General features: G+C 43.6%; 1 protein-coding gene and 1 long non-coding RNA gene across 3 annotated transcripts; both read right to left on the bottom strand.

The window, feature by feature from the left end:
- Nucleotides 1-751: 751 nt before the first annotated feature.
- Nucleotides 752-8,460, bottom strand: LOC103281125 (zinc finger and SCAN domain-containing protein 2). Of its 2 annotated transcripts, none has more exons than XR_010003695.1 (3): nucleotides 8,291-8,460; nucleotides 4,926-5,071; nucleotides 752-4,701 (listed from the first exon to the last, which is right to left on the bottom strand). It is a non-coding gene; the product is annotated as a zinc finger and SCAN domain-containing protein 2 (long non-coding RNA). The 2 variants fall into 2 exon arrangements; XR_010003694.1 differs by lacking the exon at nucleotides 8,291-8,460 and adding an exon at nucleotides 5,212-6,737.
- Nucleotides 8,461-16,344: 7,884 nt separating this feature from the next.
- LOC134296842 (zinc finger protein 84-like) lies at nucleotides 16,345-22,757 on the bottom strand. Its single transcript, XM_062972772.1, has one exon. The coding sequence runs from the start codon at nucleotides 21,015-21,017 to the stop codon at nucleotides 19,518-19,520; it is 1,500 nt and encodes a 499-aa protein (XP_062828842.1). The 5' UTR covers nucleotides 21,018-22,757; the 3' UTR covers nucleotides 16,345-19,517.
- Nucleotides 22,758-22,981: the final 224 nt, after the last annotated feature.

Here is a 22,981-nt window from a genome sequence, read left to right as displayed (position 1 = left end):
AACACAAACACATTCGACACCATGAGAAAGAAAGCCTTTAATTGCAAGGACTTGGGAGACATATTTGTCTTGGACTACAACTCCCAGGGTCCTACAACCCCCATGCCAGGTCTTTTTATAGTGTTTATGGGGGTTGTAGCCCAAGAGAGCAATTCTCTCCACTCTCTGGAGCACGGATTCCCAAACTCTATTCCTCTGAGATTTCTTGGACTTCCAACACCCAGAACTCCCAGCTGCCTTGGTCCAAGGTCAGGGATTCTGGGACATGGAGTCCCCAGGAGGTGGAAGGCCAGGGCTTGGGAAGGGAGGCTCCTGAGAAGGGACAAGGCTTCCACGGCTGATCAGCTCTTACCATCCGGAAATGATTCCCAATGTTTAGGTGGAAGCTTCTTTCCCGCAATGTGAATCAGTTGCTGTTTATTTTAGTCTCGAGGAGCAGGAAAACCTTGCCCTTTTCTCCTCAAAGTGACATCCTTCCAAGTATTGGCTCTCTTGTCCCCTCGGCCTTTCCCCCTCCAAACTGAACACGTCCATCTCCCTCAGCCATTCCCTGGAGCCCTTCTCTGGAGACATTCTAGCACCTCAAAATCTTGCTTGAATTGCTCAGATCTGGACACAGGGTTATTCCAGGGCAGGTCTGATCAAAGTGTCGAAGAGAGTCGACTAAAAATTACCCGGATCTAGACATCATGCTCCCATTGGTACAGCCTATAATCACTTTGGCTTTTTAAAGCTGATGTATCACACTTCATAGAATAAACAATTTTTATTCAAAGACAAAAAAACAACAAACAAAACAAAGCATGCTTATGCAAATTACAATTTAGGTATTTAACGTTTTTACACAAATTATCATTCTGGTCCCTTTTTAGAAGTACAGTAGAGTCTCGCTTATCCAACGTAAACGAGCTGGCAGAATGTTGGATAAGCAAATATGTTGGATAATAAGGAGAGATTAAGGAAAAGCCTATTAAACATTAAATTAGGTTATGATTTTACAAATTAAGCACCAAAACATCATGTTTAACAACAAATTTGACATAAAAGGTAGTTCAATACACAGTAATGCTATGTAGTAATTACTGTATTTACGAATTTAGCACCAAAATATCATGATATATTGAAAACACTGACTACAAAAATGCGTTGGATAATCCAGAACGTTGAATAAGCGAGTGTTGGATAAGTGCGACTCTACTGTACTACTTAACAAATATAAAGCGAACAAGGACACACGTCTTGTACAATAAGATCAAAACTAACGGCCAACGAACACTAGTCTATAAACATCTCATTCACTATATGATTTTTACCTCTATTCCTCTAAATGCTGTTCTATACTTCATCCATTTAGTTAATTTGTCCATCTCAACGGATTAATGAGTCCAGTTACATCCAACCTGGACCACTGCCACTCTCTCTACGTGGGGCTGCCTTTGAAGATAGTTCGGAAGGTTCAATTGTTCAAAGATCCGCAACCAGGTTAATTTGTGGAGCACCATAAAGGGAGAGCAACCACTGTCTGCCCGTCCGCTTCTGGACTTAATACAAAGTGCTGGTTATTACCTATAAAGCCCTAAGCATTTCGGGTCCAGAGTTTTTGAAAAACGGCACCTCCATAAATAAACCAGCACGGGTGCTGTGGTCTGCAGAGGAGGCCCTCTTCTCGGTCCCACTCCCGTCCCAAGCTCGGTTGTGGGGAGACAAGAGAGGGGCCTTCTCCGTGATCGCCCCTTGTCTCTGGAACTCCACCCTAAAGAACTAAGAATGGCCCCCTCTCCTCTCCTTCAAAAAGCTTTTAAAAACCCATTTATGCACTTTAGCATATGGAGAGGAGGAGGACTACTACATCATATAAATATCCTCGCCCAGATATTGGACACCTACCTCAGCTCCTGGGAAGCCGTAAACTACATTATGTGAAACATGTAGCATTTTACTATGGTAAATGTGTGAGAGTATGTTTAGGTTTTAATATTTGGTTATGTTTTTAGTTTCATTCATAGGTTTATATTGTGATTGTCATATCTATTGTTTTTAACTTTATGGCATTGAATGTTTGGCATTTTGTTACTTGCTGGAAACCGCCCTGAGTCCCCTCGGGGAGATAGGGCGGGTTACAAATAAATTATCATCACCACCATCATCATCACCATCATTTATCTTCATCAGCTGTTGTCATAATCCGGTGTCTTCCAATCCCTACAGTTAGGGAGATATGCTGTGTATCCTAATGGACCCTTTGCCAAAGGTGGCGATTAAACAGTCTCAAATACAGAAATGGGTTCACTCTAAGCAGGGATTAGTACACACAAAGCAAGACTGATGGTCTCGTGTACCAGGGCTCTCCCGGTATAAGGTCTGAGGAACACAAGGTAAGCCAAGACCATACCTTTCAAGACTTGAGTCTTTACCTTTAAACTTTAAATCCTTTACCTTTAAAATCTTGAGTCCTGCTAAAATAATATAATTGCATCAACACAGTCGGAGTAACAGTGAACACAAGTCAAGGTCAAGAGTCAAATTAATGCAGACATGTCAAGAACTGCAGATCCAGGTCAGGAGCAAGAAAAAACAATAGCCAAGATAACAGTCCAATAGTCACATGCCCAGAGTTCATTCGACAGAGATGATAAAATAACAACCAAAAAATCAAGAATACAAACAGAATTCAGAGTCTCAAAGATAACCCAAAAAGACGGGGATACAAACAAAGTCCTAGTTCATAAATGAAACCAGGCAGTCAGTCCAGAATTTAGTCAACGATTCAGGACACAACAAAGTCCAGGAAAGGGTTACAGGTACATGGCTGGAGCCCCAAATTCTAACCGAGGGGCAGTAGAGCCAAGACATGAGACAAGCGTATCAAGATATGACGTAATCTGCTACCAAAGAGCTATTCTTTTTCAGAACCCTTTTTATCCTGATATCTCAGCTTCTGCTCATTTCAGCAAACCTTCAGAGATCATCCTAGAAGCCTGTGAGGGGTTTCTTTATGGAGGAGGTTAGGTGAACGCCTTCAAAGCTTGCTGCAATGCTGAGAAAAGCCCCCCTCTGAGTGAGACCTGTCAGCAGCAGTCAAATTGCAGTTCATGGGAGAGAGAGAGAGAGCAAGGTGGTGGCTTTCCTCTTTCCTTCCAATGTTCTTTTGAAGAGGGCTTGGAAACTTAAAGGCCCGTCTCCTCTAGTGGCGCATGGGTTCTGTGATGTCTAATATATGCTGAACTTTCTCTAAAGCTCTTTCCACATTCCATACATTTATATGGCTTCTCCCTTGTGTGGGTCCTTTGATGGGTACGCAAATGAGAATTGTGACTAAAGCTCTTTCCGCATTCTACGCATTTATGTAGCTTCTCCCCTGTGTGGGTCTTTTGATGAGAACGTAGACTGTCACTCCGACTGAAGCTTTCTCCACATTCTATGCATTTATATGGCTTCTCCCCTGTGTGGGTCCTTTGATGGGTACGCAAATGAGAACTGTGACTGAAGCTCTTTCCGCATTCTACGCATTTATGTGGCTTCTCCCCTGTGTGGGTCTTTTGATGAGAACGTAGACTGTCACTCCGACTGAAGCTCTTTCCGCATTCTATGCATTTGTATGGCTTCTCCCCTGTGTGGGTCCTTTGATGGTAACGTAGACTGCCTCTGTGACTGACGCTTACTCCGCATTCTATGCATTTATATGGCTTCTCCCCTGTGTGGGTCCTTTGATGGGTACGCAAATGAGAACTGTGACTGAAGCTCTTTCCGCATTCTACGCATTTAAGTGGCTTCTCCCCTGTGTGGGTCCTTTGATGGAAACGTAGATGTCCACTCTGACTGAAGCTTTCTCCACATTCCATGCATTTATGTGGCTTCTCCCCTGTGTGGGTCATTTGATGGGAACGTAGATGGCAACTCTGACTGAAGCTCTTTCCACATTCCATGCATTTATGTGGCTTCTCCCCTGTGTGGGTCCTTTGATGGGAACGTAGACTGCCACTGTGACTGAAGCTTTCTCCACATTCTATGCATTTATGTGGCTTCTCCCCTGTGTGGGTCCTTTGATGGGAACGTAGGCTGCCACTGCGACTGAAGCTTCCTCCACATTCCATGCATTTATATGGCTTCTCCCCTGTGTGGGTCCTTTGATGGGAACGTAGGCTGCCACTGCGACTGAAGCTTCCTCCACATTTCATACATTTATATGGCTTCTCCCCTGTGTGGGTCCTTTGATGGGAACGTAGGCTGCCACTGCGACTGAAGCTTCCTCCACATTCCATGCATTTATAAGGCTTCTCCCCTGTGTGGGTGCGTTCATGTCTAGTAAGATGACTTTTCCTATCAAATTGTTTCCCACATTCCATACACTGATGTAACTTCTCCCCTGTGTGTGATCTAGGATAGGGAGGTGGAGGACTTGCCATTCGTTTACAATTATAATTCAAATATCATGCCAGGGATTCACAGATATAACCTCCCGAACAGCATAGTCTTTGTATTACTTTAGCATTCTTCTCACTTTCAGCAAGTGTCTCTTTCTTCAGCACAATCTTATTTCCCCCCTTATAATTGCACAGGCATTTAGCTTGAAATGTATTTTTCTACTACTTATTTCTTCTTGTTGTCATTGCTGTGCATCTTGAATTCACTTTAGACTTAGAGCACTCCTCGGGCAAAACTCTCACAAGATGTTCTTCGCAGAACTTGTTCAGAAGTTACCTGCCAGACAAATGAGAGGAAAATGTCTTCAGGAGTTGAACAGAGAAAGATCTCATGAAACATGAAGAACAAGACTCGTGCTGGAGCAAACCCAGGGGAAGAGGGAAGGCGCCCATTGACTGGTGACAAATACTTTTAACACTTGCCCAACAACGAACAATCCCTCCTTAGGGACAAAGGGGACGGTGCCCAAATATTCGATGTATGCGATGTCTTACACTTACCTTTCTTTGCAGGCCCCTCTGCCCTCCTCTTCCTGCCTCCGGAGGGTACTTACATCCTTCCCGCCCTTCCTTTGCTCCTGAATGGGGAGCAGTGGATGTGTTGCAGCCTCGTATTACCTCCAGCTCAGCTCAGCAGTATGATGTGTCTGTTTTGAAAAAAGTATTTTTAGAACATCAGCTTGTGTTCCCAAAACACAATTGTTTATGTTTTACTATTTTAAACTTTTCTTACTAATGGTTCATGAATTGCAATTTATTTTAAAAGAAAGGCATGATAAATGCAGACCTGGAGACTGGAATAACATCAACATCTGCACTGGGTGGGCTTTGAAGGGGAGGGCATCAGATAATGGGGAGGCTGCAGAAGGGAAGGCCCTCATCCTGATCCTCACGCAGAGCATGGCTCCCTTGGGCTGGCGCTGAGGAAAGTGCACTCCAAGGAGGGAAAATATTTTATGTTGTTTTATGCTGTTTTATACTATATTGTTATATTGTTTTACATTTCATGGATTGTTTTAAGTTATGTCGATGTTGGGTTCATGCCCATGTGAGCTCTGAATCCCTTCGGGGAGATGGAGGTGGGATACAAAAATAAAGTAAGTATTATGATTAATAATACGAACGTGTCTCCAAATATTCCTAACTACTCACAGACGTTATTCCTATCATTTTTGGAGAGATAGAAGATCCATGGGACAAGCTTTAAAGTTACAGAATTCCAAATAAAAACAAGTAAGAATCACAACGTGTAGGCAGACTTCCGTATCCACAGGTTTCCATGAGATACATTGCATTCCCATACATTCCATTATTTCTAAGTAAGCTTAGAAATGGAGATCAGCACCAACCCCCAGAGTCAGACATGACTGGACTTAACGTCCAGGGGAAGCCTTTACCTTTTTATCTATCTGTCTCTAATTCTTAGAAGGGCTTGGTTTAACCTCCAGTTTCCTAGAAAATGGAATTACTGAGTTCCTAATGATCCATTTGAAAAAGTGTCATCACTATGAAAAGTATAGAAATAATAATAGTAATACAGTAGAGTCTCACTTATCCAAGCTAAACGGGCCGGCAGAAGCTTGGATAAGCAAATACCTTGGATAATAAGGAGGGATTAAGGAAAAGCCTATTAAACATCAAATTAGATTATGATTTTACAAATTAAGCACCAAAACATCATGTTATACAATAAATTTGACAGAAAAAGTAGTTCAATATGCAGTAATGTTATGTTGTAATTACTGTATTTACGAATTTAGCACCAAAATATCATGATATATTGAAAACATTGACTACAAAAATGGCTTGGATAATCTAGAGCAGGGGTCCTTAAACTTTTGAAGCAGAGGGCCGGTCCACAATCCTTCAGACTGTTGGGCTGAATTATCATTTGAAAAAAAAAATGAACAAATTCCTATGCACACTGCACATGTCTTATTTTTTGTAGTGCAAAACAGCAACAACAACAATGAAAGAACAATACAATATTTTAAAATGAAAACAATTTTAACCAACAAAAACCTATCAGGATTTCAATGGAAAATGTGGGCCTGCTTCTGGCCAATGAGATAGTCAAGTTAATTAGGATTGTTGTTGTTGTGTGCCTTCAAGTCATTTCAAACTTTGGCCGAGCCTAAGTCTAAAATTAATTATTTATTTACTACATTTATATCCCACCCTTCTCACCCCGAAGGGGACTCAGAGCAGCTGTATGTACATACAATATATTATATTATTAGCATAGCACAATATTAGCATTATATATTACTATATTGAACTATACCACTATAGTGTAATGTTATATGTAATATATAACATATAATTAATATTATTATAATATTATAATTATAAAATTAATTATTTATTTACTACATTTATATCCCACCCTTCTCACCCCGAAGGGGACTCAGAGCAGCTGTATGTACATACAATATATTATATTATTAGCATAGCACAATATTAGCATTATATATTACTATATTGAACTATACCACTATAGTGTAATATTATATGTAATATATAACATACAATTAATATTATTATATGGTATTATTATTAGTATTATATTGTGTAACATAATATTAGTATCAATACTATATGTATATACAATATATTATATTATTAAAACTGATATAAAAATATTATATTATAAAACTGAGGGTGGGGGCCAGGTCAATGACCTTGGAGGGCCGCATCCGGCCCCCGGGCCTTAGTTTGGGGACCCCGGATCTAGAGGCTTGGATAAGCGAGGCTTGGATAAGTGAGACTCTACTGTAGCTTGAGGCAGGTTGCAACATTGTGAAACAGACATTAACCCGAAACATTCTTTAAAATACACATATCACAACATATTTCTACAAAATACATATTAAAATACAGAAAGCCAAGATGTAACATCAGGTGCAAGTTTCAAAGCCATGATGCACTCTGTCTGGGTGGGCCTGCTGGGAGAGGGAGGGAGGGAGAGAGAGAGAGAGAGAGAGTGAGTTCCTGGCAAATTTCAAGTCTGTGCACTTTCATTTCAGCTGTCAGGATCCTGGGTACCCATCGTGCACAGATCTTCTGCTAGCCAAGCAAAGCTTAAGTTGCATTAACCAACCGTCTGCGCAGGGTTCCATACTTTGCACTTTAACAACACAACCATTCAATGCTAAGGCTTCCCGCCAAATGGAACTACAGTAGAGTCTCACTTATCCAAGCTAAACGGGACGGCAGAAGCTTGGATAAGCAAATATCTTGGATAATAAGGAGGGATTAAGGAAAAGCCTATTAAACATCAAATGAGGTTATGAGTTGACAAATTAAGCACCAAAACATCACGTTATACAACAAATTTGACAGAAAAAGTAGTTCAATACGCAGTAATGTTATGCTGTGATTACTGTATTTACGAATTTAGCACCAAAATATCACGATGTATTGAAAACATTGACTACAAAAATGGCTTGGATAAGCGAGGCTTGGATAAGTGAGACTCTACTTTAACTGCAGAGGAGAGTCTCCTGAACAAGCCAGGACCTGCCGCAGACCAGGGCTGCCATCTGCTGAGGAGTTCCGAAGGTGGAGGCATTACTTTTCATCCAACCCTGGTAGTAAAATTCATCAAACAGAGATTAAACCTCAGGTGAAAGCCGGAGGGATTGCGCAGCACCGAGGGGATGGAGGCCCGTGGAAGGAAGCGGGCCTCGGGGTGGTTCTGGTCTGTGCTGCGTGGGTGGGAATGGGAATGGGAAAGGGAGGGAAGGCTGGGGTGGGGTCCACGGAGGGGGCGGGAGACGGGCCTGGTCTGTGGCTGAGGGAGGGGGAGGGGGAGGAAGACCCCCGGGAGAGCCCACTCCCTTCCCCCCAGGCCTGCCCACACTCACCGGAGTCCCTGAGGGAGGCCAGGCCCAAACACCCGGGAGAGGAGGCCCACGCGAGGCCCAGGCCTGGAAGGGAGGGCGCCAGGACAAGGCCCCGCTCCCCCCTCCGGAAGTGAGCTCAGAGGGAAGGGCCTCACCCTCCCCTCCCCTCCTGAGCACTTCCTCCCGCCTCTCTGGGCAGCGGAGGCCTCCCTCTCGCTCTACTTCCGCCCGGACTGGACATGGCGGCCACGAGGAGGCGCCCATCGAGAGGCGGGGCTCAGCCTCCAAAGGGAGAGGACCACACCTGGCCCACACACACACACACACACACCCCATGACCCACTTGAAGTCCAGGTAGGGTTTGGCAGGGGATGGGCCCTGGATGATGGGATGTGAAGTACATACACTCACCTCAAAAGATCAGGCAAATCCCAACAGAGATGGATCTGGACCAAACATGGCCCACACACACACACACACACACACACACACACCCAATGCGCAAATGTTTTCAGAGCTTTAATTCACCCACATCCAGAAAGCGCTGCGAACCAAAGTGACCATGAATCTGGACCAGGGGTCCCCAAACTAAGGCCCGGGGGCCGGATGCGGCCCACCGAAGCCATTTATCCGGCCCCCACGGCACTTGGGCTGAGGGGGGTTGGGCTAAATGACCCAAGGGGTCTCTTCTTCTCTTACAACCATTATTATTATTATTATTATTATTATTATTATTATTATTATTATTATTAATAACATTAAGGCTGGGTGGCCATCTGTCAGGGGTGCTTTGCTTGTGCTTTTGGTCCACAGAGGCAGAAGGGGGTTGGACAAAATGGCCCAAGGGGTCTCTTCCAACCCTCTTTATTATTATTATTATTATTATTATTATTATTATTATTATTAATTAACATTGATGCTGGGTGGCCATCTGTCAGGGGTGCTTTGCTTGTGCTTTCGGTGCACAAAGGCAGTAGGGGATTGGACTCAATGGCCCAAAGGGTCTCTTCCAACCTTCTTTATTATTATTATTATATTATTATTATTATTATTAACATTGAGGCGGGGTGGGCATCTGTCAGGGATGCTTTGCTTGTGCTTTCGGTGCACAAAGGCAGTAGGGGATTGGACTCAATGGCCCAAAGGGTCTCTTCCAACCTTCTTTATTATTATTATTATTATATTATTATTATTATTAACATTGAGGCGGGGTGGGCATCTGTCAGGGATGCTTTGCTTGTGCTTTCGGTGCACAAAGGCAGTAGGGGATTGGACTCAATGGCCCAAAGGGTCTCTTCCAACCTTCTTTATTATTATTATAATATTATTATTATTATTAACATTGAGGCGGGGTGGGCATCTGTCAGGGATGCTTTGCTTGTGCTTTCGGTGCACAAAGGCAGTAGGGGGTTGGACTCAATGGCCCAAAGGGTCTCTTCCAACCTTCTTTATTATTATTATTATAATATTATTATTATTATTAACATTGAGGCGGGGTGGGCATCTGTCAGGGGTGTTTTGCTTGTGCTTTCGGTGCACAAAGGCAGAAGGGGATTGGACTCAATGGCCCAAAGGGTCTCTTCCAACCCTCTTTTTTATTATTATTGCTGTTATTATTATTATTATTATTATTATTATTATTATTATTGTTAACATTGTGGCTGTGTGGCCATTTGTCAGGGATGCTTTGCTTATGCTTTCAGTACACAAAGGCAGAAGGGAATTGGACTCAATGGCCCAAAGGGTCTCTTCCAACCCTCTTTTCATTATTATTGCTGTTATTATTATTATTATTAATAATAATAATTATTATTATTGCTCGGTGGCCAACTATAGTCCGGCCCTCCAATGGTCCGAAGGATTGTGAACTGGCCCCCTGTTTAAAAAGTTTGGGGACCCCTGATCTGGACCAAACTTGACACACTTTACCAACAAGATCAACTTTGAATACCTACTGGGTTTGAGGGAAATTGACCCACAATGTGGGGAGTTGCAGTTCACCCCCTATGAAAGATCACTGTACACAACACCAGCAATGCTCCCAATGCCATTTTCCTGCTTCTTTATTATTGATTTATTTTATTTACTTCATTTCTACCCCGCCTTTCTCAACCTCGAAGGGGACTCAAGGCGGCTTACAAATCCAGCAAAAATTCAATGCCGCACAAGTAAACAATAAAACACATCTGATTAAAATATAAACAATCTAAACATATAAGCAATAAAACACATAAAGAGTTAAGGTACAATACTTACATTACCCAATGAATAAGTGTACCCAGGATTTGAGGGTTGAATGTGAAATTGTGTATAAAGGGTATCTTTCCTAATTCCAAAACTACTTATACTGCCTGGAAGACACATTACATATGGCGCCTGGAAGCTGGAAAGTATATTGGTTTGTTTCCTCATGTGGATGCTTTGGTGGGAGGAAAGGTCTGCTAACTGGCAAAAGCTATTTCCACACTCCAGGCATTTATGCGGATTCTCTGTGTGGGTTCTGTTATGCCTACCGTGTTTCCCCGAAAATAAGACAGTGTCTTCTATTAATTTTTGCTCCCAAAGATGCTCTAGGTCTTATTTTCAGGGGATGTCTTATTTTTCCATGAAGAAGAATTCACATTTATTGTTGAACCAAAAAAATGAACATTTATTATATACTGTACAGTAGTTGTCATCACAAACCAGCATAACCAGGCAAACTGAATCCGATCAAGAATTTCTTGTTACTACCATTATTTCCATGTACAACAATCTATGGTACGTACATTTACCAAACCTGCATGCTCTGGTGTTCTGTTTGGCAGGCATGCTTCCAAACACAAACTTGCCTAGGTCTTACTTTCGGGGGAGGCCTTATATTTAGCAATTCAGCAAAACCTCTACTAGGTCTTATTTTCTGAGGATGTCTTATTTTAGGGGAAACAGGGTAGTAAGGTACTCTTTCGCATGGAAGCTCTTTCCGCACTCTAAGCACTTATGCGGTTTCTCTCCCGTGTGGGTCCTTTTGTGCACGTTAAATTTCCCTTTCTGGCGGAAGCTCTTTCCACACTCCTCACACTTGAATGGTTTCTCTCCTGTGTGGATCCTTGTATGTGCATCAAGGTTTCCTCTCCCAGTGAAGCTCTTTCCACACTCCAAGCACTTGTGTGATTTCTTTCTGGTGTGGGTTCTTCTGTGCTCTTTAAAGCTTGCACTCGCCGTGAAGGCCTTTCCACAATCCAGACATGTATACGGTTTCTCTCCTGTGTGGGTTCTTGTATGCATATCCAGGCACTCTCTCCCACTGAAGCTTTCCCCACACTGCATGCACTTATGCGGCCTCTCCCCCATGTGGGTCAGTTCATGGCTAATAAGAGGTGTGCTTGTCGGGAAGCTCTTGGCACACTCCAAACCTGATTGCTTCTCTGTGTCGGTTTTTCCATGTGCGTCAAGGAGAACAGCAGAACGGAAGTGCTTTCCGCATTCCAAACATTTGTAAAATTTCTCTCCTCCATGATGTATTTCATGTCGAATAAGCTCTAGACCAGGGGTCCCCAAACTAAGGCCCGGGGGCCGGATGCGGCCCTCCAAGGTCATTGACCTGGCCCCCGCCCTCAGTTTTAGACTTAGGCTCGCCCAAAGTCCGAAATGATTTGAAGGCGCAACAACAACAATCCTACTTAACTTGACTATCTCTTTGGCCAGAAGCAGGCCCACACTTCCCATTGAAATCCTGATAGATTTACACAGTATGTTGGTTAAAATTGTTTTTATTTTTAAATATTGTATTGTTCTTTAATTTACTAATACTGTGCAATCCTAATAATATAATATATTGTGTATACATATAGTATTGATAATAATATTATAATGTAATACAATATAATATTTATTTATTTATTTATTTATTTATTACAGTATTTCTACCCCACCCTTGTTGCCCAATAGGGGACTCAGGGTGGCTAATAATAATAATATAATATAATATAATAATAATGTATAATATAATAATATTAATTATATATTATATATCAAATGTAATATTACTAATCATATTACGGTATAGTACAATATAGTAATATATAATGCTAATATTGTGATGTGCTAATAATATAATATATTGTATGTACATATAACTTGTAAACCGCTCTGAGTCTCCTGCAGGGTGAGAGAGGGTGGGGTATAAATGTAGTAAGCAAATAAATAAATAAATAATTGTTGTTGGGGGGGGGGGGTTGCACTACAAATAAGACATGTGCAGTGTGCATAGGAATTTGTTTGTATTTTTTAAAATGATAATTCGGCCCCTCAACAATCTGAGGGGCCATGAACCGGCCCACCACTTAAAAAGTTTGAGGACCCCTGCTCTAGGCTCCCGTCAAATCCCTTTCCACACTCGCAGCATTTGTACGGTTTGTCCCCCGGGTGCGTTCCTTGATGTGATAGGAGTTCACCTTTCAGCCGGAAACTCTGGTCACACTCCCGGCATTTATATGGCTTCTCCCCTTTGTGGTTCTTTTGATGGGAAACAACACAACCGTATGAACTGAACTGCTTTCCACACCCTGAACACTGAAATAGCTTCTCTATTGTGGAAATTATTTGAGATCCATGCGGATTCGTGCAGTAGGTCTTTACACACTCTGCACATCCTTGTGCTTCTTGGTACAATCACGTTGGACTGGATGGCCCGCGAGGCCTCTTCCGCCTCCAGGATTCTCGAAGGGATCTGGGCCAAACCTGACACACGGACCCATGGAGACCAACCCTAATAGTGTGGACTGGGAGAACTGGGCCATGATGTTGGGAGATCAAGACTTCCCAGGATCAAAGAGGGGCAACGACAGGTGATGGTGGGAGGAGGAGCTTACCCACCTCCTTATGCGTTTTCTAAAAATCCAAAAACAATTATTATCATTATTTATTTATTTTTGTCCCGCTTTTCTCACAGAGCGAGACTCAAACAAGGACTTCTTCTAATATTTATCACAACCAGAGACATCACCCGGGCATTGCTGGGTATCTAAGCTGGTAGAAAATAAAACCAAATCATCAGATACTGAGATCCAGACCTGAATCCATTCCTCACTTCTTCATCTTTCCTGAAATTACTTTTTGTCATTAAGATCAAGACCTGTGCTCCTCCTGCTCCTCTTCTCCACAAAGGCCAAGGCCTGGCGCTTTCCAATCCCAATCTTCCTCCCGATGGAGGCCAGGCCGTGGGTCTCAGTGGGATCCCCTCCCAGGCTCCCTTGGGAAAGGGGCAGCTTTGGGGTGTCCGGATGCCCCGCCAGTGCCCCCCCTTCTCCTCATCCTTCCCCAGCGAGGGGAGGGTTCCTTCTGCCCCCGCTCAGCCCTTGGTGTTTCACATCAGAGACTCAGGAAGGAGGAGAAACAAGAAGAGCCCCCTTCCCTCCCTCCCTCCCTTGCCCAGCCTGGGGGTCTCTGCTGCAGGTGAGAGAGGCCAGGCCTGGCAGGGAACTCCAGGGAGGGAGGGAGGGAGGGAGGGCTGGCCCTGCTCGGGGTGCCAGAGAAGCCCAAGGGCAGGGCAGGGACTCAGCCAGGGTTGGGGGGAACCTCAGAGGGGGATGCTACTACTCTCTGATGGGTCAATGGTTAAGAAACTATCCTGGAAACAAATGACATCTTTGGGTTGCTGTGAGTTTTCCAGCTGCCTGGCTATGTGCCAGAAGCATTCTCTCCTGACGTTTCACCCACATCTATGGCAGGCATCCTCAGAGGTTTTGAGGTCTGTTGGAAACTAGGCAAGTGGGGTTTAAATACCTGTGCAATTATGCCCAGGTTGGGAGAAAGAACTCTTGTCTGTTGCAGGCAAGTGGGAATGTTGTGATTGGCCACCTTGATTAGCATTGAATGGGCTTACAGATTCAAAGCCTGGCTGTTTTCTGCCTGACTTTCCACAGATATATAATCCCCTCTTGCTTAGTTTCCAACAGACCACACAACCTCTGAGGATGCCTGCCATAAATGTGGGTGAAACTTCAGGAGAGAATGCTTCTGGAACATGGCCACACAGCCCTGAAAACTGACTGCAACCCAATGATTCCGGCCATGAAAGCCTTCGACAACACAATGGCTGTTTTTGATAAGCAAGGGAAACTCAATGAATGCAAAATGCAGACTCCATGTGTATTTCCTCTGGGTAAAAAGAGGCACCCCACTTTTCACCCCACATGGTTGAGCAGATTTCTCTTGCAGTCTGGCCAGATGGGGAGTGCTCATAAGGTGAGGAAGGGGATTCTGGGATGTGTTCAGGGGGACGCTGTTGGGAAGCAGCTCAATGCCTCAGGAGGACCTTGCCACTGGACCCCAAACTTAATAAAAGTAAACCCTTTAATACTGGTATTGAGTGATATTTTGGGGTACGCTTTACTCATATTGTATCAAATGTCTTGTGAAGGCACCTGTTCCCCTCCATCCCCTCTACGAGGGCGCTCATGCAAGATTTCCCCTGGCCCACTTCCTGCGGACTGAGAGCAATGGACCCTGGCCCAGTCCTGAGTCCTTCTTCTCTCCATGAGTGCCACCTCGGGACACACACTTCTCCCATCTTTTAAGCGACTCTCAACACCTCGCTTGTAGAAGTCGTCAGGTTGTTTCAAGAGCCATGTTGTGACTTCGGAAATCAGAGTCTCATCACCTTTGGTGAGCATGCCACGTCTCTTGGTTTTGATGGCCTCCCTCCCACAGTTCCCGCAGCAGTGAAACGTCATCTGCTCCAGTGACCGTGGGATCCTTTGCTGGGAAATCCATCCATCCTACTCCGTGCTGGTCCCAAAATACTGTGAGCGTGACCTTGCCTGCCGAGAGTTGGGCACGTGCCTTCTTTGGAGGCGGTGGGTTATGATGCACCGTTGCATCTACTGAGCTCAGGATCATAGTGACGGACCCAGCTTTCATCCTGTGTGATCAGTCTGTTGAGAAAGTCCTCCTGGTTTCCATGGCACATCCTCAATAGAGCCTGAGATCATTCGACCTGTTCCTGCTTCTGGAAAGGTGTGAGCAAACGGGGAACCCAGCAAGCAGGTACCTTATGCATGTGAAGATGGTCTTGGGTGATTTTTTCCACACTAATCTTGATATTTTGGGCTGGGCGGTGAATGGTTACGAGGCATTTTTCCAAATTGGCCACCTTCACTTGCTGGATGGTGTGTTCATCAATAGCAGAGTGGGGTTGCACCAAAGTCCAAACACATTTGAATTGACTACGTCATATGACGGGGAATCATCACCATAAACCTCTTTCATCTCATCGAATGTCTCCTTTGGTGTGCGGCCGGCCTTTCAAGTCAAGGAACTGGAGGACTGCTCTGTATTCCACTGGTCCCATTATCAAACCTCACTCCACTTCAGCACCTCTACAGTCAAGACCGTTATCAGTTCTGAGTTGTAAATTGGTACATAACCTATAGAGACTTATATGTGCAGTTTCAACGTCCTGTGATAAATAGAAGTAGGTCAGGGGAAATCTTTAGTGAAAGTCCTTGTATTTATATACAATCCTGGGAACTGAGATTTTGTACCATTAGTAAATATCCCTCTAGTGTCCTTCCAAGCCAGGACATGTAATCCCTTTTGTGTGAGCGTGACGGACAAAATCCCTTCATCAGGAGGGCTGTTGTGCACTGTTTACATTGCCAGATGTGTCCAGAGGTTTATGATTCCCACGGAACGCAAGGCCAAACATGGATGAATGATTTAACTTTTTGAGTGTGTACCCTACCCTTGGGATATCTAGCATTATCACCTTTTGTCTTCCATGCCCGGCACTGTTGTTTGCCTTCAACCCCGGATAATTTTGTTCTCCGTCCTGACCGATCTGATTGAGTGGAACCTCACCTGGTACGGACCCGCAATATGTGGTCTCTCCTGAAATCACGACAAAAGGAGAGGAGGCTGGAAATCCCAGGAGAAGGGCATCTGGGGGCCTCCCTCCTCAACAACCCAAATTCCCCAAATCTATAAACAACCAGGGTCTCTCCTTATCTGGCCTCCCTCCAAAACTCCTTAGATCTTCCTGTGGGGAAGGATTATGGGAGCTGGAGTCCAAATAAGTAACTTTGGACTAATAGTGTAATCACACAGGAATCTTTATTGCATTTTGGACATTGGATTAATATATACCTGATCAACCTCTGCCATCAGAAGTGACCAGTAAATGTTAAAGCGGTGGGAGATAATCAAGGCACATTTCCCTTGTTTCTTTCTAAATCCTTGTTTGCATGGATTCACACAAACACATGCTTTTAATTGCAAGGACTTGGGAGATATATTTATCTTGGACTACAACTCCCAGGGTCCTCCAACCCTCATGCCAGGACATTCTGCAGGGGTGAAGGGAGTTGTAGTCCAAGACAGACATTCCCTTCACTCTCTGCAGCAGGGATTCCCAAACACCCAGAAGCCCCAGCTGCCTTGGCCCAAGATCAGGGATTCTGGGACATGGAGTCCCCAGGAGGTGGAAGGCCAGGGCTTGGGAAGGGAGGCTCCTGGGAAGGGACAAGGTTTCCATAGCTAAACAGCTCTTACCATCAGGAAATGCTTCCCAATGTTTAGGTGGAAGCTTCTTTCCCCCAATGTAAATCAGTTGCTTTATATTTCAATTTCCAGAGCAGCAGGAAATACTTGCCCTTTTCTCCTCAAAGGGACATCCTTCCAAATATTAGCTCTCTTGTCCCCTCAGCCTTTTTTTCCTTCCGAACTAAACACACCCATCTCCCTCAGCCATTCCCTATAGCTCTTCTCTGGAGACATTCTAGCATCTCAAAATCTTGCTTGAATTGTGCTGCTCAGAGCTGGACACAGGGTTATCCCAGGGCAGGTCTGATCTAAGTATAGAAGAGAGCCGACTAAAACTTACCCAGATCTAGACATTGTGCTCCCATTGGTACAGCCAAGAATCACATTGATTTTTTAAAGCTGCTGTATCACACTTTATAATAAAAATTTTTTTTTATTCAAACACAAAAAAGAAAAACAAATCAAATTTTAAAGGACTACTTAACAAATATAAAGGAAACAAAGACACACACCTTGCACAATAAGAACAAAACTAACCGACACCAAACCCTAGTCTAGAAACCTGTCACTCACAATATGTTTATCTGTTTACTCTATTTCCTTTCAATACTGTTCCATACTCTATACTTCATCAATTTAATTAATTTGTCCATCTGAACTGATTTATGAATCTTCATCATCTGTCGTCATCAGTCTTTGCCTTCCATTCCCTGCAGTTAGGGAAATGTGTTGTGTATCCTAATGGACCCTTTGCCAAAGGTGGTGATTAAACAATCCCAAATATCAAAACTGGATCATTGTAAGCAACATGAAGAGTGATGTTCCAGGGCTTTCTTGGTACAAAGTCTGAGGTTTATTAAACAAACACAAGATAACCCAAGACCCTATTAACTTATAAGAAAACTAAAGTCTTCAGTCTGGCTAAAACAGTGGTTCCCAACTTGTGGTCCGTAAAACACCAGTGGTCTGCAAGAACTAAAACAGGGTCCACGGCCTCACCGTTACTACACCATTGCAACGAGAGCGACTGGCCTCGCGAAACTCACTTATAATGCCGAGGCTTATTAAATATGGTTTTCTGTGGGCAAGCAGATGGCGACTACTGGGTGGCATATGTTCTGTATCAGGAACTAGAGCTGATGTGGTCTATTCAATGCGATTTTCTTAATCATCACCCCAAATAACAAAACCATATCTAAAGTTGACGAAAAACTGATTCGTAACCCTTTTGGTACTAATGTTGGAGAGTGGTCTCTGATCAAAGTGGTCCCTGGTCAACTGATCCCTAGTTTTAAAAAGGTTTGGGACCACTGGGCTAAAATAATACAATTGCAGCAACACAGTCAAAGGAACAATGAACACAAGGGCAGGTCAAGAGTCCAATTAATGCAGACAAGTTGAGTACTGCAGATCCAGGTCAAAAGCAAAAATAAACAAGGGCCAAGGTTACAGTCCAACCGTCACATGCCAGGAGTTCATTCAGCAGAGTTCATCAAATAACAATCAAGAAATCAACAGTACAACCAAATTTAGAGTCCCAAAGTCAAGCCAGAAAGTCAGGGATACAAAGTCCAAGTCCATAAACGAAACCAGGACGTCAGTCCAGAATTTAGAGTCAACAATTCAGGATATAACAAAGTCCAGAAAAGGGTGAAAGGTACAGGGCTAGAGCCCAAAATTTTAACCAAGGGGCAGTAATAATAATACAGTAGAGTCTCACTTATCCAAGCTAAACAGGCTGGCAGAAGCTTGGATAAGCGAATATCTTGGATAATAAGGAGGGATTAAGGAAAAGCCTATTAAACATCAAATTAGATTATGATTTTACAAATTAAGCACCAAAACATCATGTTATACAACAAATTTGACAGAAAAAGTAGTTTAATATGCAGTAATGTTATGTTATAATTACTGTATTTACGAATTTAGCACCAAAATATCACGATATATTGAAAACATTGACTACAAAAATGGCTTGGATTATCCAGAAGCTTGGATAAGTGAGGCTTGGATAAGTGAGTTTCTACTGTAACACTTTATTTATATTCTGCCCTATCCCCCCAAATGGACTCAGGATGGATCACGGTACATACAGTACACATGCATGGGAAACAATCGATGCCATTGAATGCAGTAGAGCCAAGACATGTGACAGGAGTATGAAGATATGATGTTATCTGCAACCAAATAGAATCATAGAATCATAGAATAGTAGAGTTGGAAGAGACCACATGGGCCATCTAGTCCAACCCCCTGCTAAGAAGCAGGACCCCCTGCTAAGAAGCAGGACCCCCTGCTAAGAGCTTTCTTTTTTAAAGAACCTTTTATCCAGAGATCTCAACTGCTGCTCATTTCAGCAAACTTTCACAGATCACCCTAGAAGCCTGTGATGGGTCTCCTTGGGGAGGAGGTTAGATGAACCCCTTCGAAGCTTGCTGCCATTCTGAGTGACACCTGCTCCCAGTAGCCGTCAACCAAGGCCACACAAACTGCAGTTCTGGAGGAGAGAGAGCAAGGTGCTGTCCTTCCTCTTTCCTTCCAATGCTTTTTAGAGACAGCGCAGAAACTCAAAGGCTCGTCCCCTCTAGCGGAGCATGAGTTCTGTGATGTCTAATGTATGCTTCACTTTCTCTAAAGCACTTTTCATATTCCGTGCATTAAGGTGATTTCTCCTGTGTGGATCCCTTGATGGGAACGTAGATTATCACTGCGACTGAAGCTTTCTTCACATTCTATGCATTTCTGTGGCTTCTCCCCCTGTGTGTGTCCTTTGATGGGTACGCAGATTGCAACTCTGACTGAAGCTCTTTCCACATTCCATGCATTTATATGGCTTCTCCCCTGTGTGGGTCCTTTGATGGGAACGTAGCCTTCCACTGTGACTGAAGCTTTCTCCACATTCCATGCATTTATGTGGCTTCTCCCCTGTGTGTGTCCTTTGATGGGAATGTAGACTGCCTCTGCGACTGAAGCTTTCTCCACATTCCATGCATTTATATGGCTTCTCCCCTGTGTGGGTCCTTTGATGGGAACATAGACTGCCACTGTGACTGAAGCTTTCTCCACATTCCATGCATTTATGTGGCTTCTCCCCTGTGTGGGTCTTTTGATGGGTATGCAGATTGCAACTCTGACTGAAGCTTTCTCCACATTCCATGCATTTATATGGCTTCTCCCCTGTGTGGGTCCTTTGATGGGAATGTAGACTTCCCCTGTGACTGAAGCTTTTTCCACAGTCCATGCATTTATGTGGCTTCTCCCCTGTGTGGGTCCTTTGATGGGTACGCAGACTGCAACTCTGACTGAAGCTCTTTCCACATTCCATGCATTTATATGGCTTATCCCCTGTGTGGGTCCTTTGATGGGAACGTAGACTGCCACTGTGACTGAAGCTTTCCCCACATTCCATGCATTTATGTGGCTTCTCCCCTGTGTGGGTCTTTTGATGGGTACGCAGACTGCAACTCTGACTGAAGCTCTTTCCACATTCCATGCATTTATATGGCTTCTCCCCTGTGTGGGTCCTTTGATGGGAACGTAGACTTCCACTGTGACTGAAGCTTTCTCCACATTCCAGGCATTTATGTGGCTTCTCCCCTGTGTGGGTCTTTTGATGGGTACGCAGATGGCAACTCTGACTGAAGCTCTTTCCACATTCCATGCATTTATATGGCTTCTCCCTTGTGTGGGTCCTTTGATGAGAATGTAGACTTCCACTGTGACTGAAGCTTTCTCCACATTCTATGCATTTATATGGCTTCTCCCCTGTATGGGTCCTTTGATGGGAACGTAGACTGCCACTGTGACTGAAGCTTTCTCCACATTCCATGCATTTATGTGGCTTCTCCCCTGTGTGGGTCATTTGATGGGAATGTAGATGGCCACTCTGACTGAAGCTCTTTCCACATTCCATGCATTTATATGGCTTCTCCCCTGTGTGGGTCCTTTGATGGGAACGTAGATTGCTACTGTGACTGAAGCTTCCTCCACATTCCATGCATTTATATGGCTTCTCCCCTGTATGGGTCCTTTGATGGGAACGTAGACTGCCACTGTGAGTGAAGCTTTCTCCACATTCCATGCATTTATAGGGCTTCTCCCCTGTGTGGGTCCGTTCATGTACAGTAAGAGAACGTTTCCTATCAAATTGTTTCCCACATTCCACACACTGATGTAACTTCTCCCCTGTGTGTGATCTAGGATAGGGAGGTAGAGGACTTGCCATTCTTTTACATTTATAATTCAAATATCATGCCAGGGGTTCACAGATATAACCTTTCAAACAGCACAATCTGTGTTTCTGTAGCCTTCTGCTTGCTTTTCCAAGCCTATCTTTTTTCAGCACAATCTTATTTCCTCCCCTTAATTGCATAGGTATGCAGCTTGAAATATATTTTTCTACTACTTCTTTCTTCTTTTTGTCATTGCTGTGTATTTTGAAGTCACTTTAGACTTAGATCACTCCTCGGGCAAAGCTCTCACAAGGTGTTCTTCGCGTAACTTGTTCAGAAGTTACCTGCCAGACAAATGAGAGGAAAATCACTTCAGCAGTTGAACAGAGAAAGATCTCATGAAACATGAAGAACAAGTCTCGTGTTGTAGCAAACCCAGGGGAAGAGGGAAAGTGCCCATTGCCTGGTGACAAATCCTTTAACCCTTGCCCAACAACGAACAATCCCTCCTCAGGTACAAAGGGGAGGATGCCCATAGACTCTCTTCATAAAATAAAATCCAATCCTACAGATTAAAATTCAACAATGCAGCAAAGCTGCAGGTATAACAGGCTGTGAACTGTGGACATGTTTTTTCATGTTTCATTTATTTTTGGCATCTTTTGCTGTATTAAATAATTCTTAATGTCTTCTAGAGATATGTGGTCAGCCTTATATAAATTACTGTAATAATGTTTAAAAGTCTGTTGAATATTGATATCATTAATTAATATTTTATCTTCATGTTGTATCTTAACAATGAGTCCCTTCAGGGTAGAGAAAGGTGGGGTAGATAGCAATAAAATTATATTATTGAGGCATCAGTAGGTTAAATGTTTTTGAATATTTACATACAACTGGAATTTAAGATTTAAGACTGCCCAACTCTGATTAAATCATTATTCTAACCTCCTTCAATGTATATGTGCTTCCAATAATCACCATAGTTTATTTTCAGTATACATTTTGGGGGAAATGCTGTATGTAAATGAGTAAGAAAAAGTGGAAAAGACGAGCACCGAGGAGGAGAGGAAGGTGCGCACTGCGTCGAGAGAGGAGGAGAGGAAGGAGAGCTGGGCTGCTGTGCAGAGAGGTGAGGGTCCTGGCAGGAAAGCACCAACGTATAAGCCGAGGGCAGCTTTTCAACTCCCAAGTCCGCCTCACATTTCTGCACCTGCTGGTCCTTCTCCACTTCAGCCTGGAGCTTCTTCTGCCACTCCCTCCCTGGGGCCTCTCTACTTTCGCAGGACGGCCTTCTCTGCAGAGGGAAGGGTCCAGGTTCTGAGTCTGGGGCCATTTCCAAAAAGGACAAAGCAGTCAAAAAGGGCAAAGCAGCAACAACCATAGTTCAGCAGGAGCTCCTAAGTCAGGATGAAGGACTCGATGAAGCCTTCTGTCAACAGCTGACCAAACAGGCACAAAGAAGAGATATAGTAGTCATGGGCGATTTCAATTATCCCGATATCTGCTGGAAAACAAACTCAGCCAAGAGTACAAAGTCCAACAAATTCCTCACTTTCCTTGCAGACAATTTTATGGTCCAGAAAGTAGAAGAGGCAACAAGGGGATCAGCAACTCTTGATCTAATCTTAACAAATGTGGAAGACCTGATCAATACAGTTGAAGTCGTTGGATCCTTAGGGCCAAGTGGCCATGTGCTCTTGCAGTTTGCAGTACAAAGGAATGCTGAAACTAAGACAAGTCAAACACGCATTCTGGATTTTAAGACAGCCGACTTCCAAAAAATGAAGGAATTACTGAGCAGCATTCCATGGACGCCAGTATTAAAAAACAAGGGAGTTAAGGATGGATGGGAGTTTTTCAAAAGTGAAATACTCAAGGCGCAAATGCAAACAGTGCCAACAAAGAAGAAAAATAAGACAAGTGCAAAGAAGCCAGAATGGATGTCCAAAGAACTTCTAACTGAGCTAAAGCTCAAAAGTGACATGCACAAGAAGTGGAAAAGGGGAGAAATCAC

The sequence above is a fragment of the Anolis carolinensis genome, chromosome 2 (assembly GCF_035594765.1).
Source record: "Anolis carolinensis isolate JA03-04 chromosome 2, rAnoCar3.1.pri, whole genome shotgun sequence".
Lineage (NCBI taxonomy): Eukaryota > Metazoa > Chordata > Lepidosauria > Squamata > Dactyloidae > Anolis > Anolis carolinensis.
This window is presented reverse-complemented; position numbering and strand designations above follow the sequence as displayed.

Excerpts from the sequence above, each read along its gene's own strand:
- LOC134296842 (XM_062972772.1), bottom strand. The coding sequence starts at position 21,017 with ATGGCAAGTCCTCTACCTCCCTATCCTAGATCACACACAGGGGAGAAG.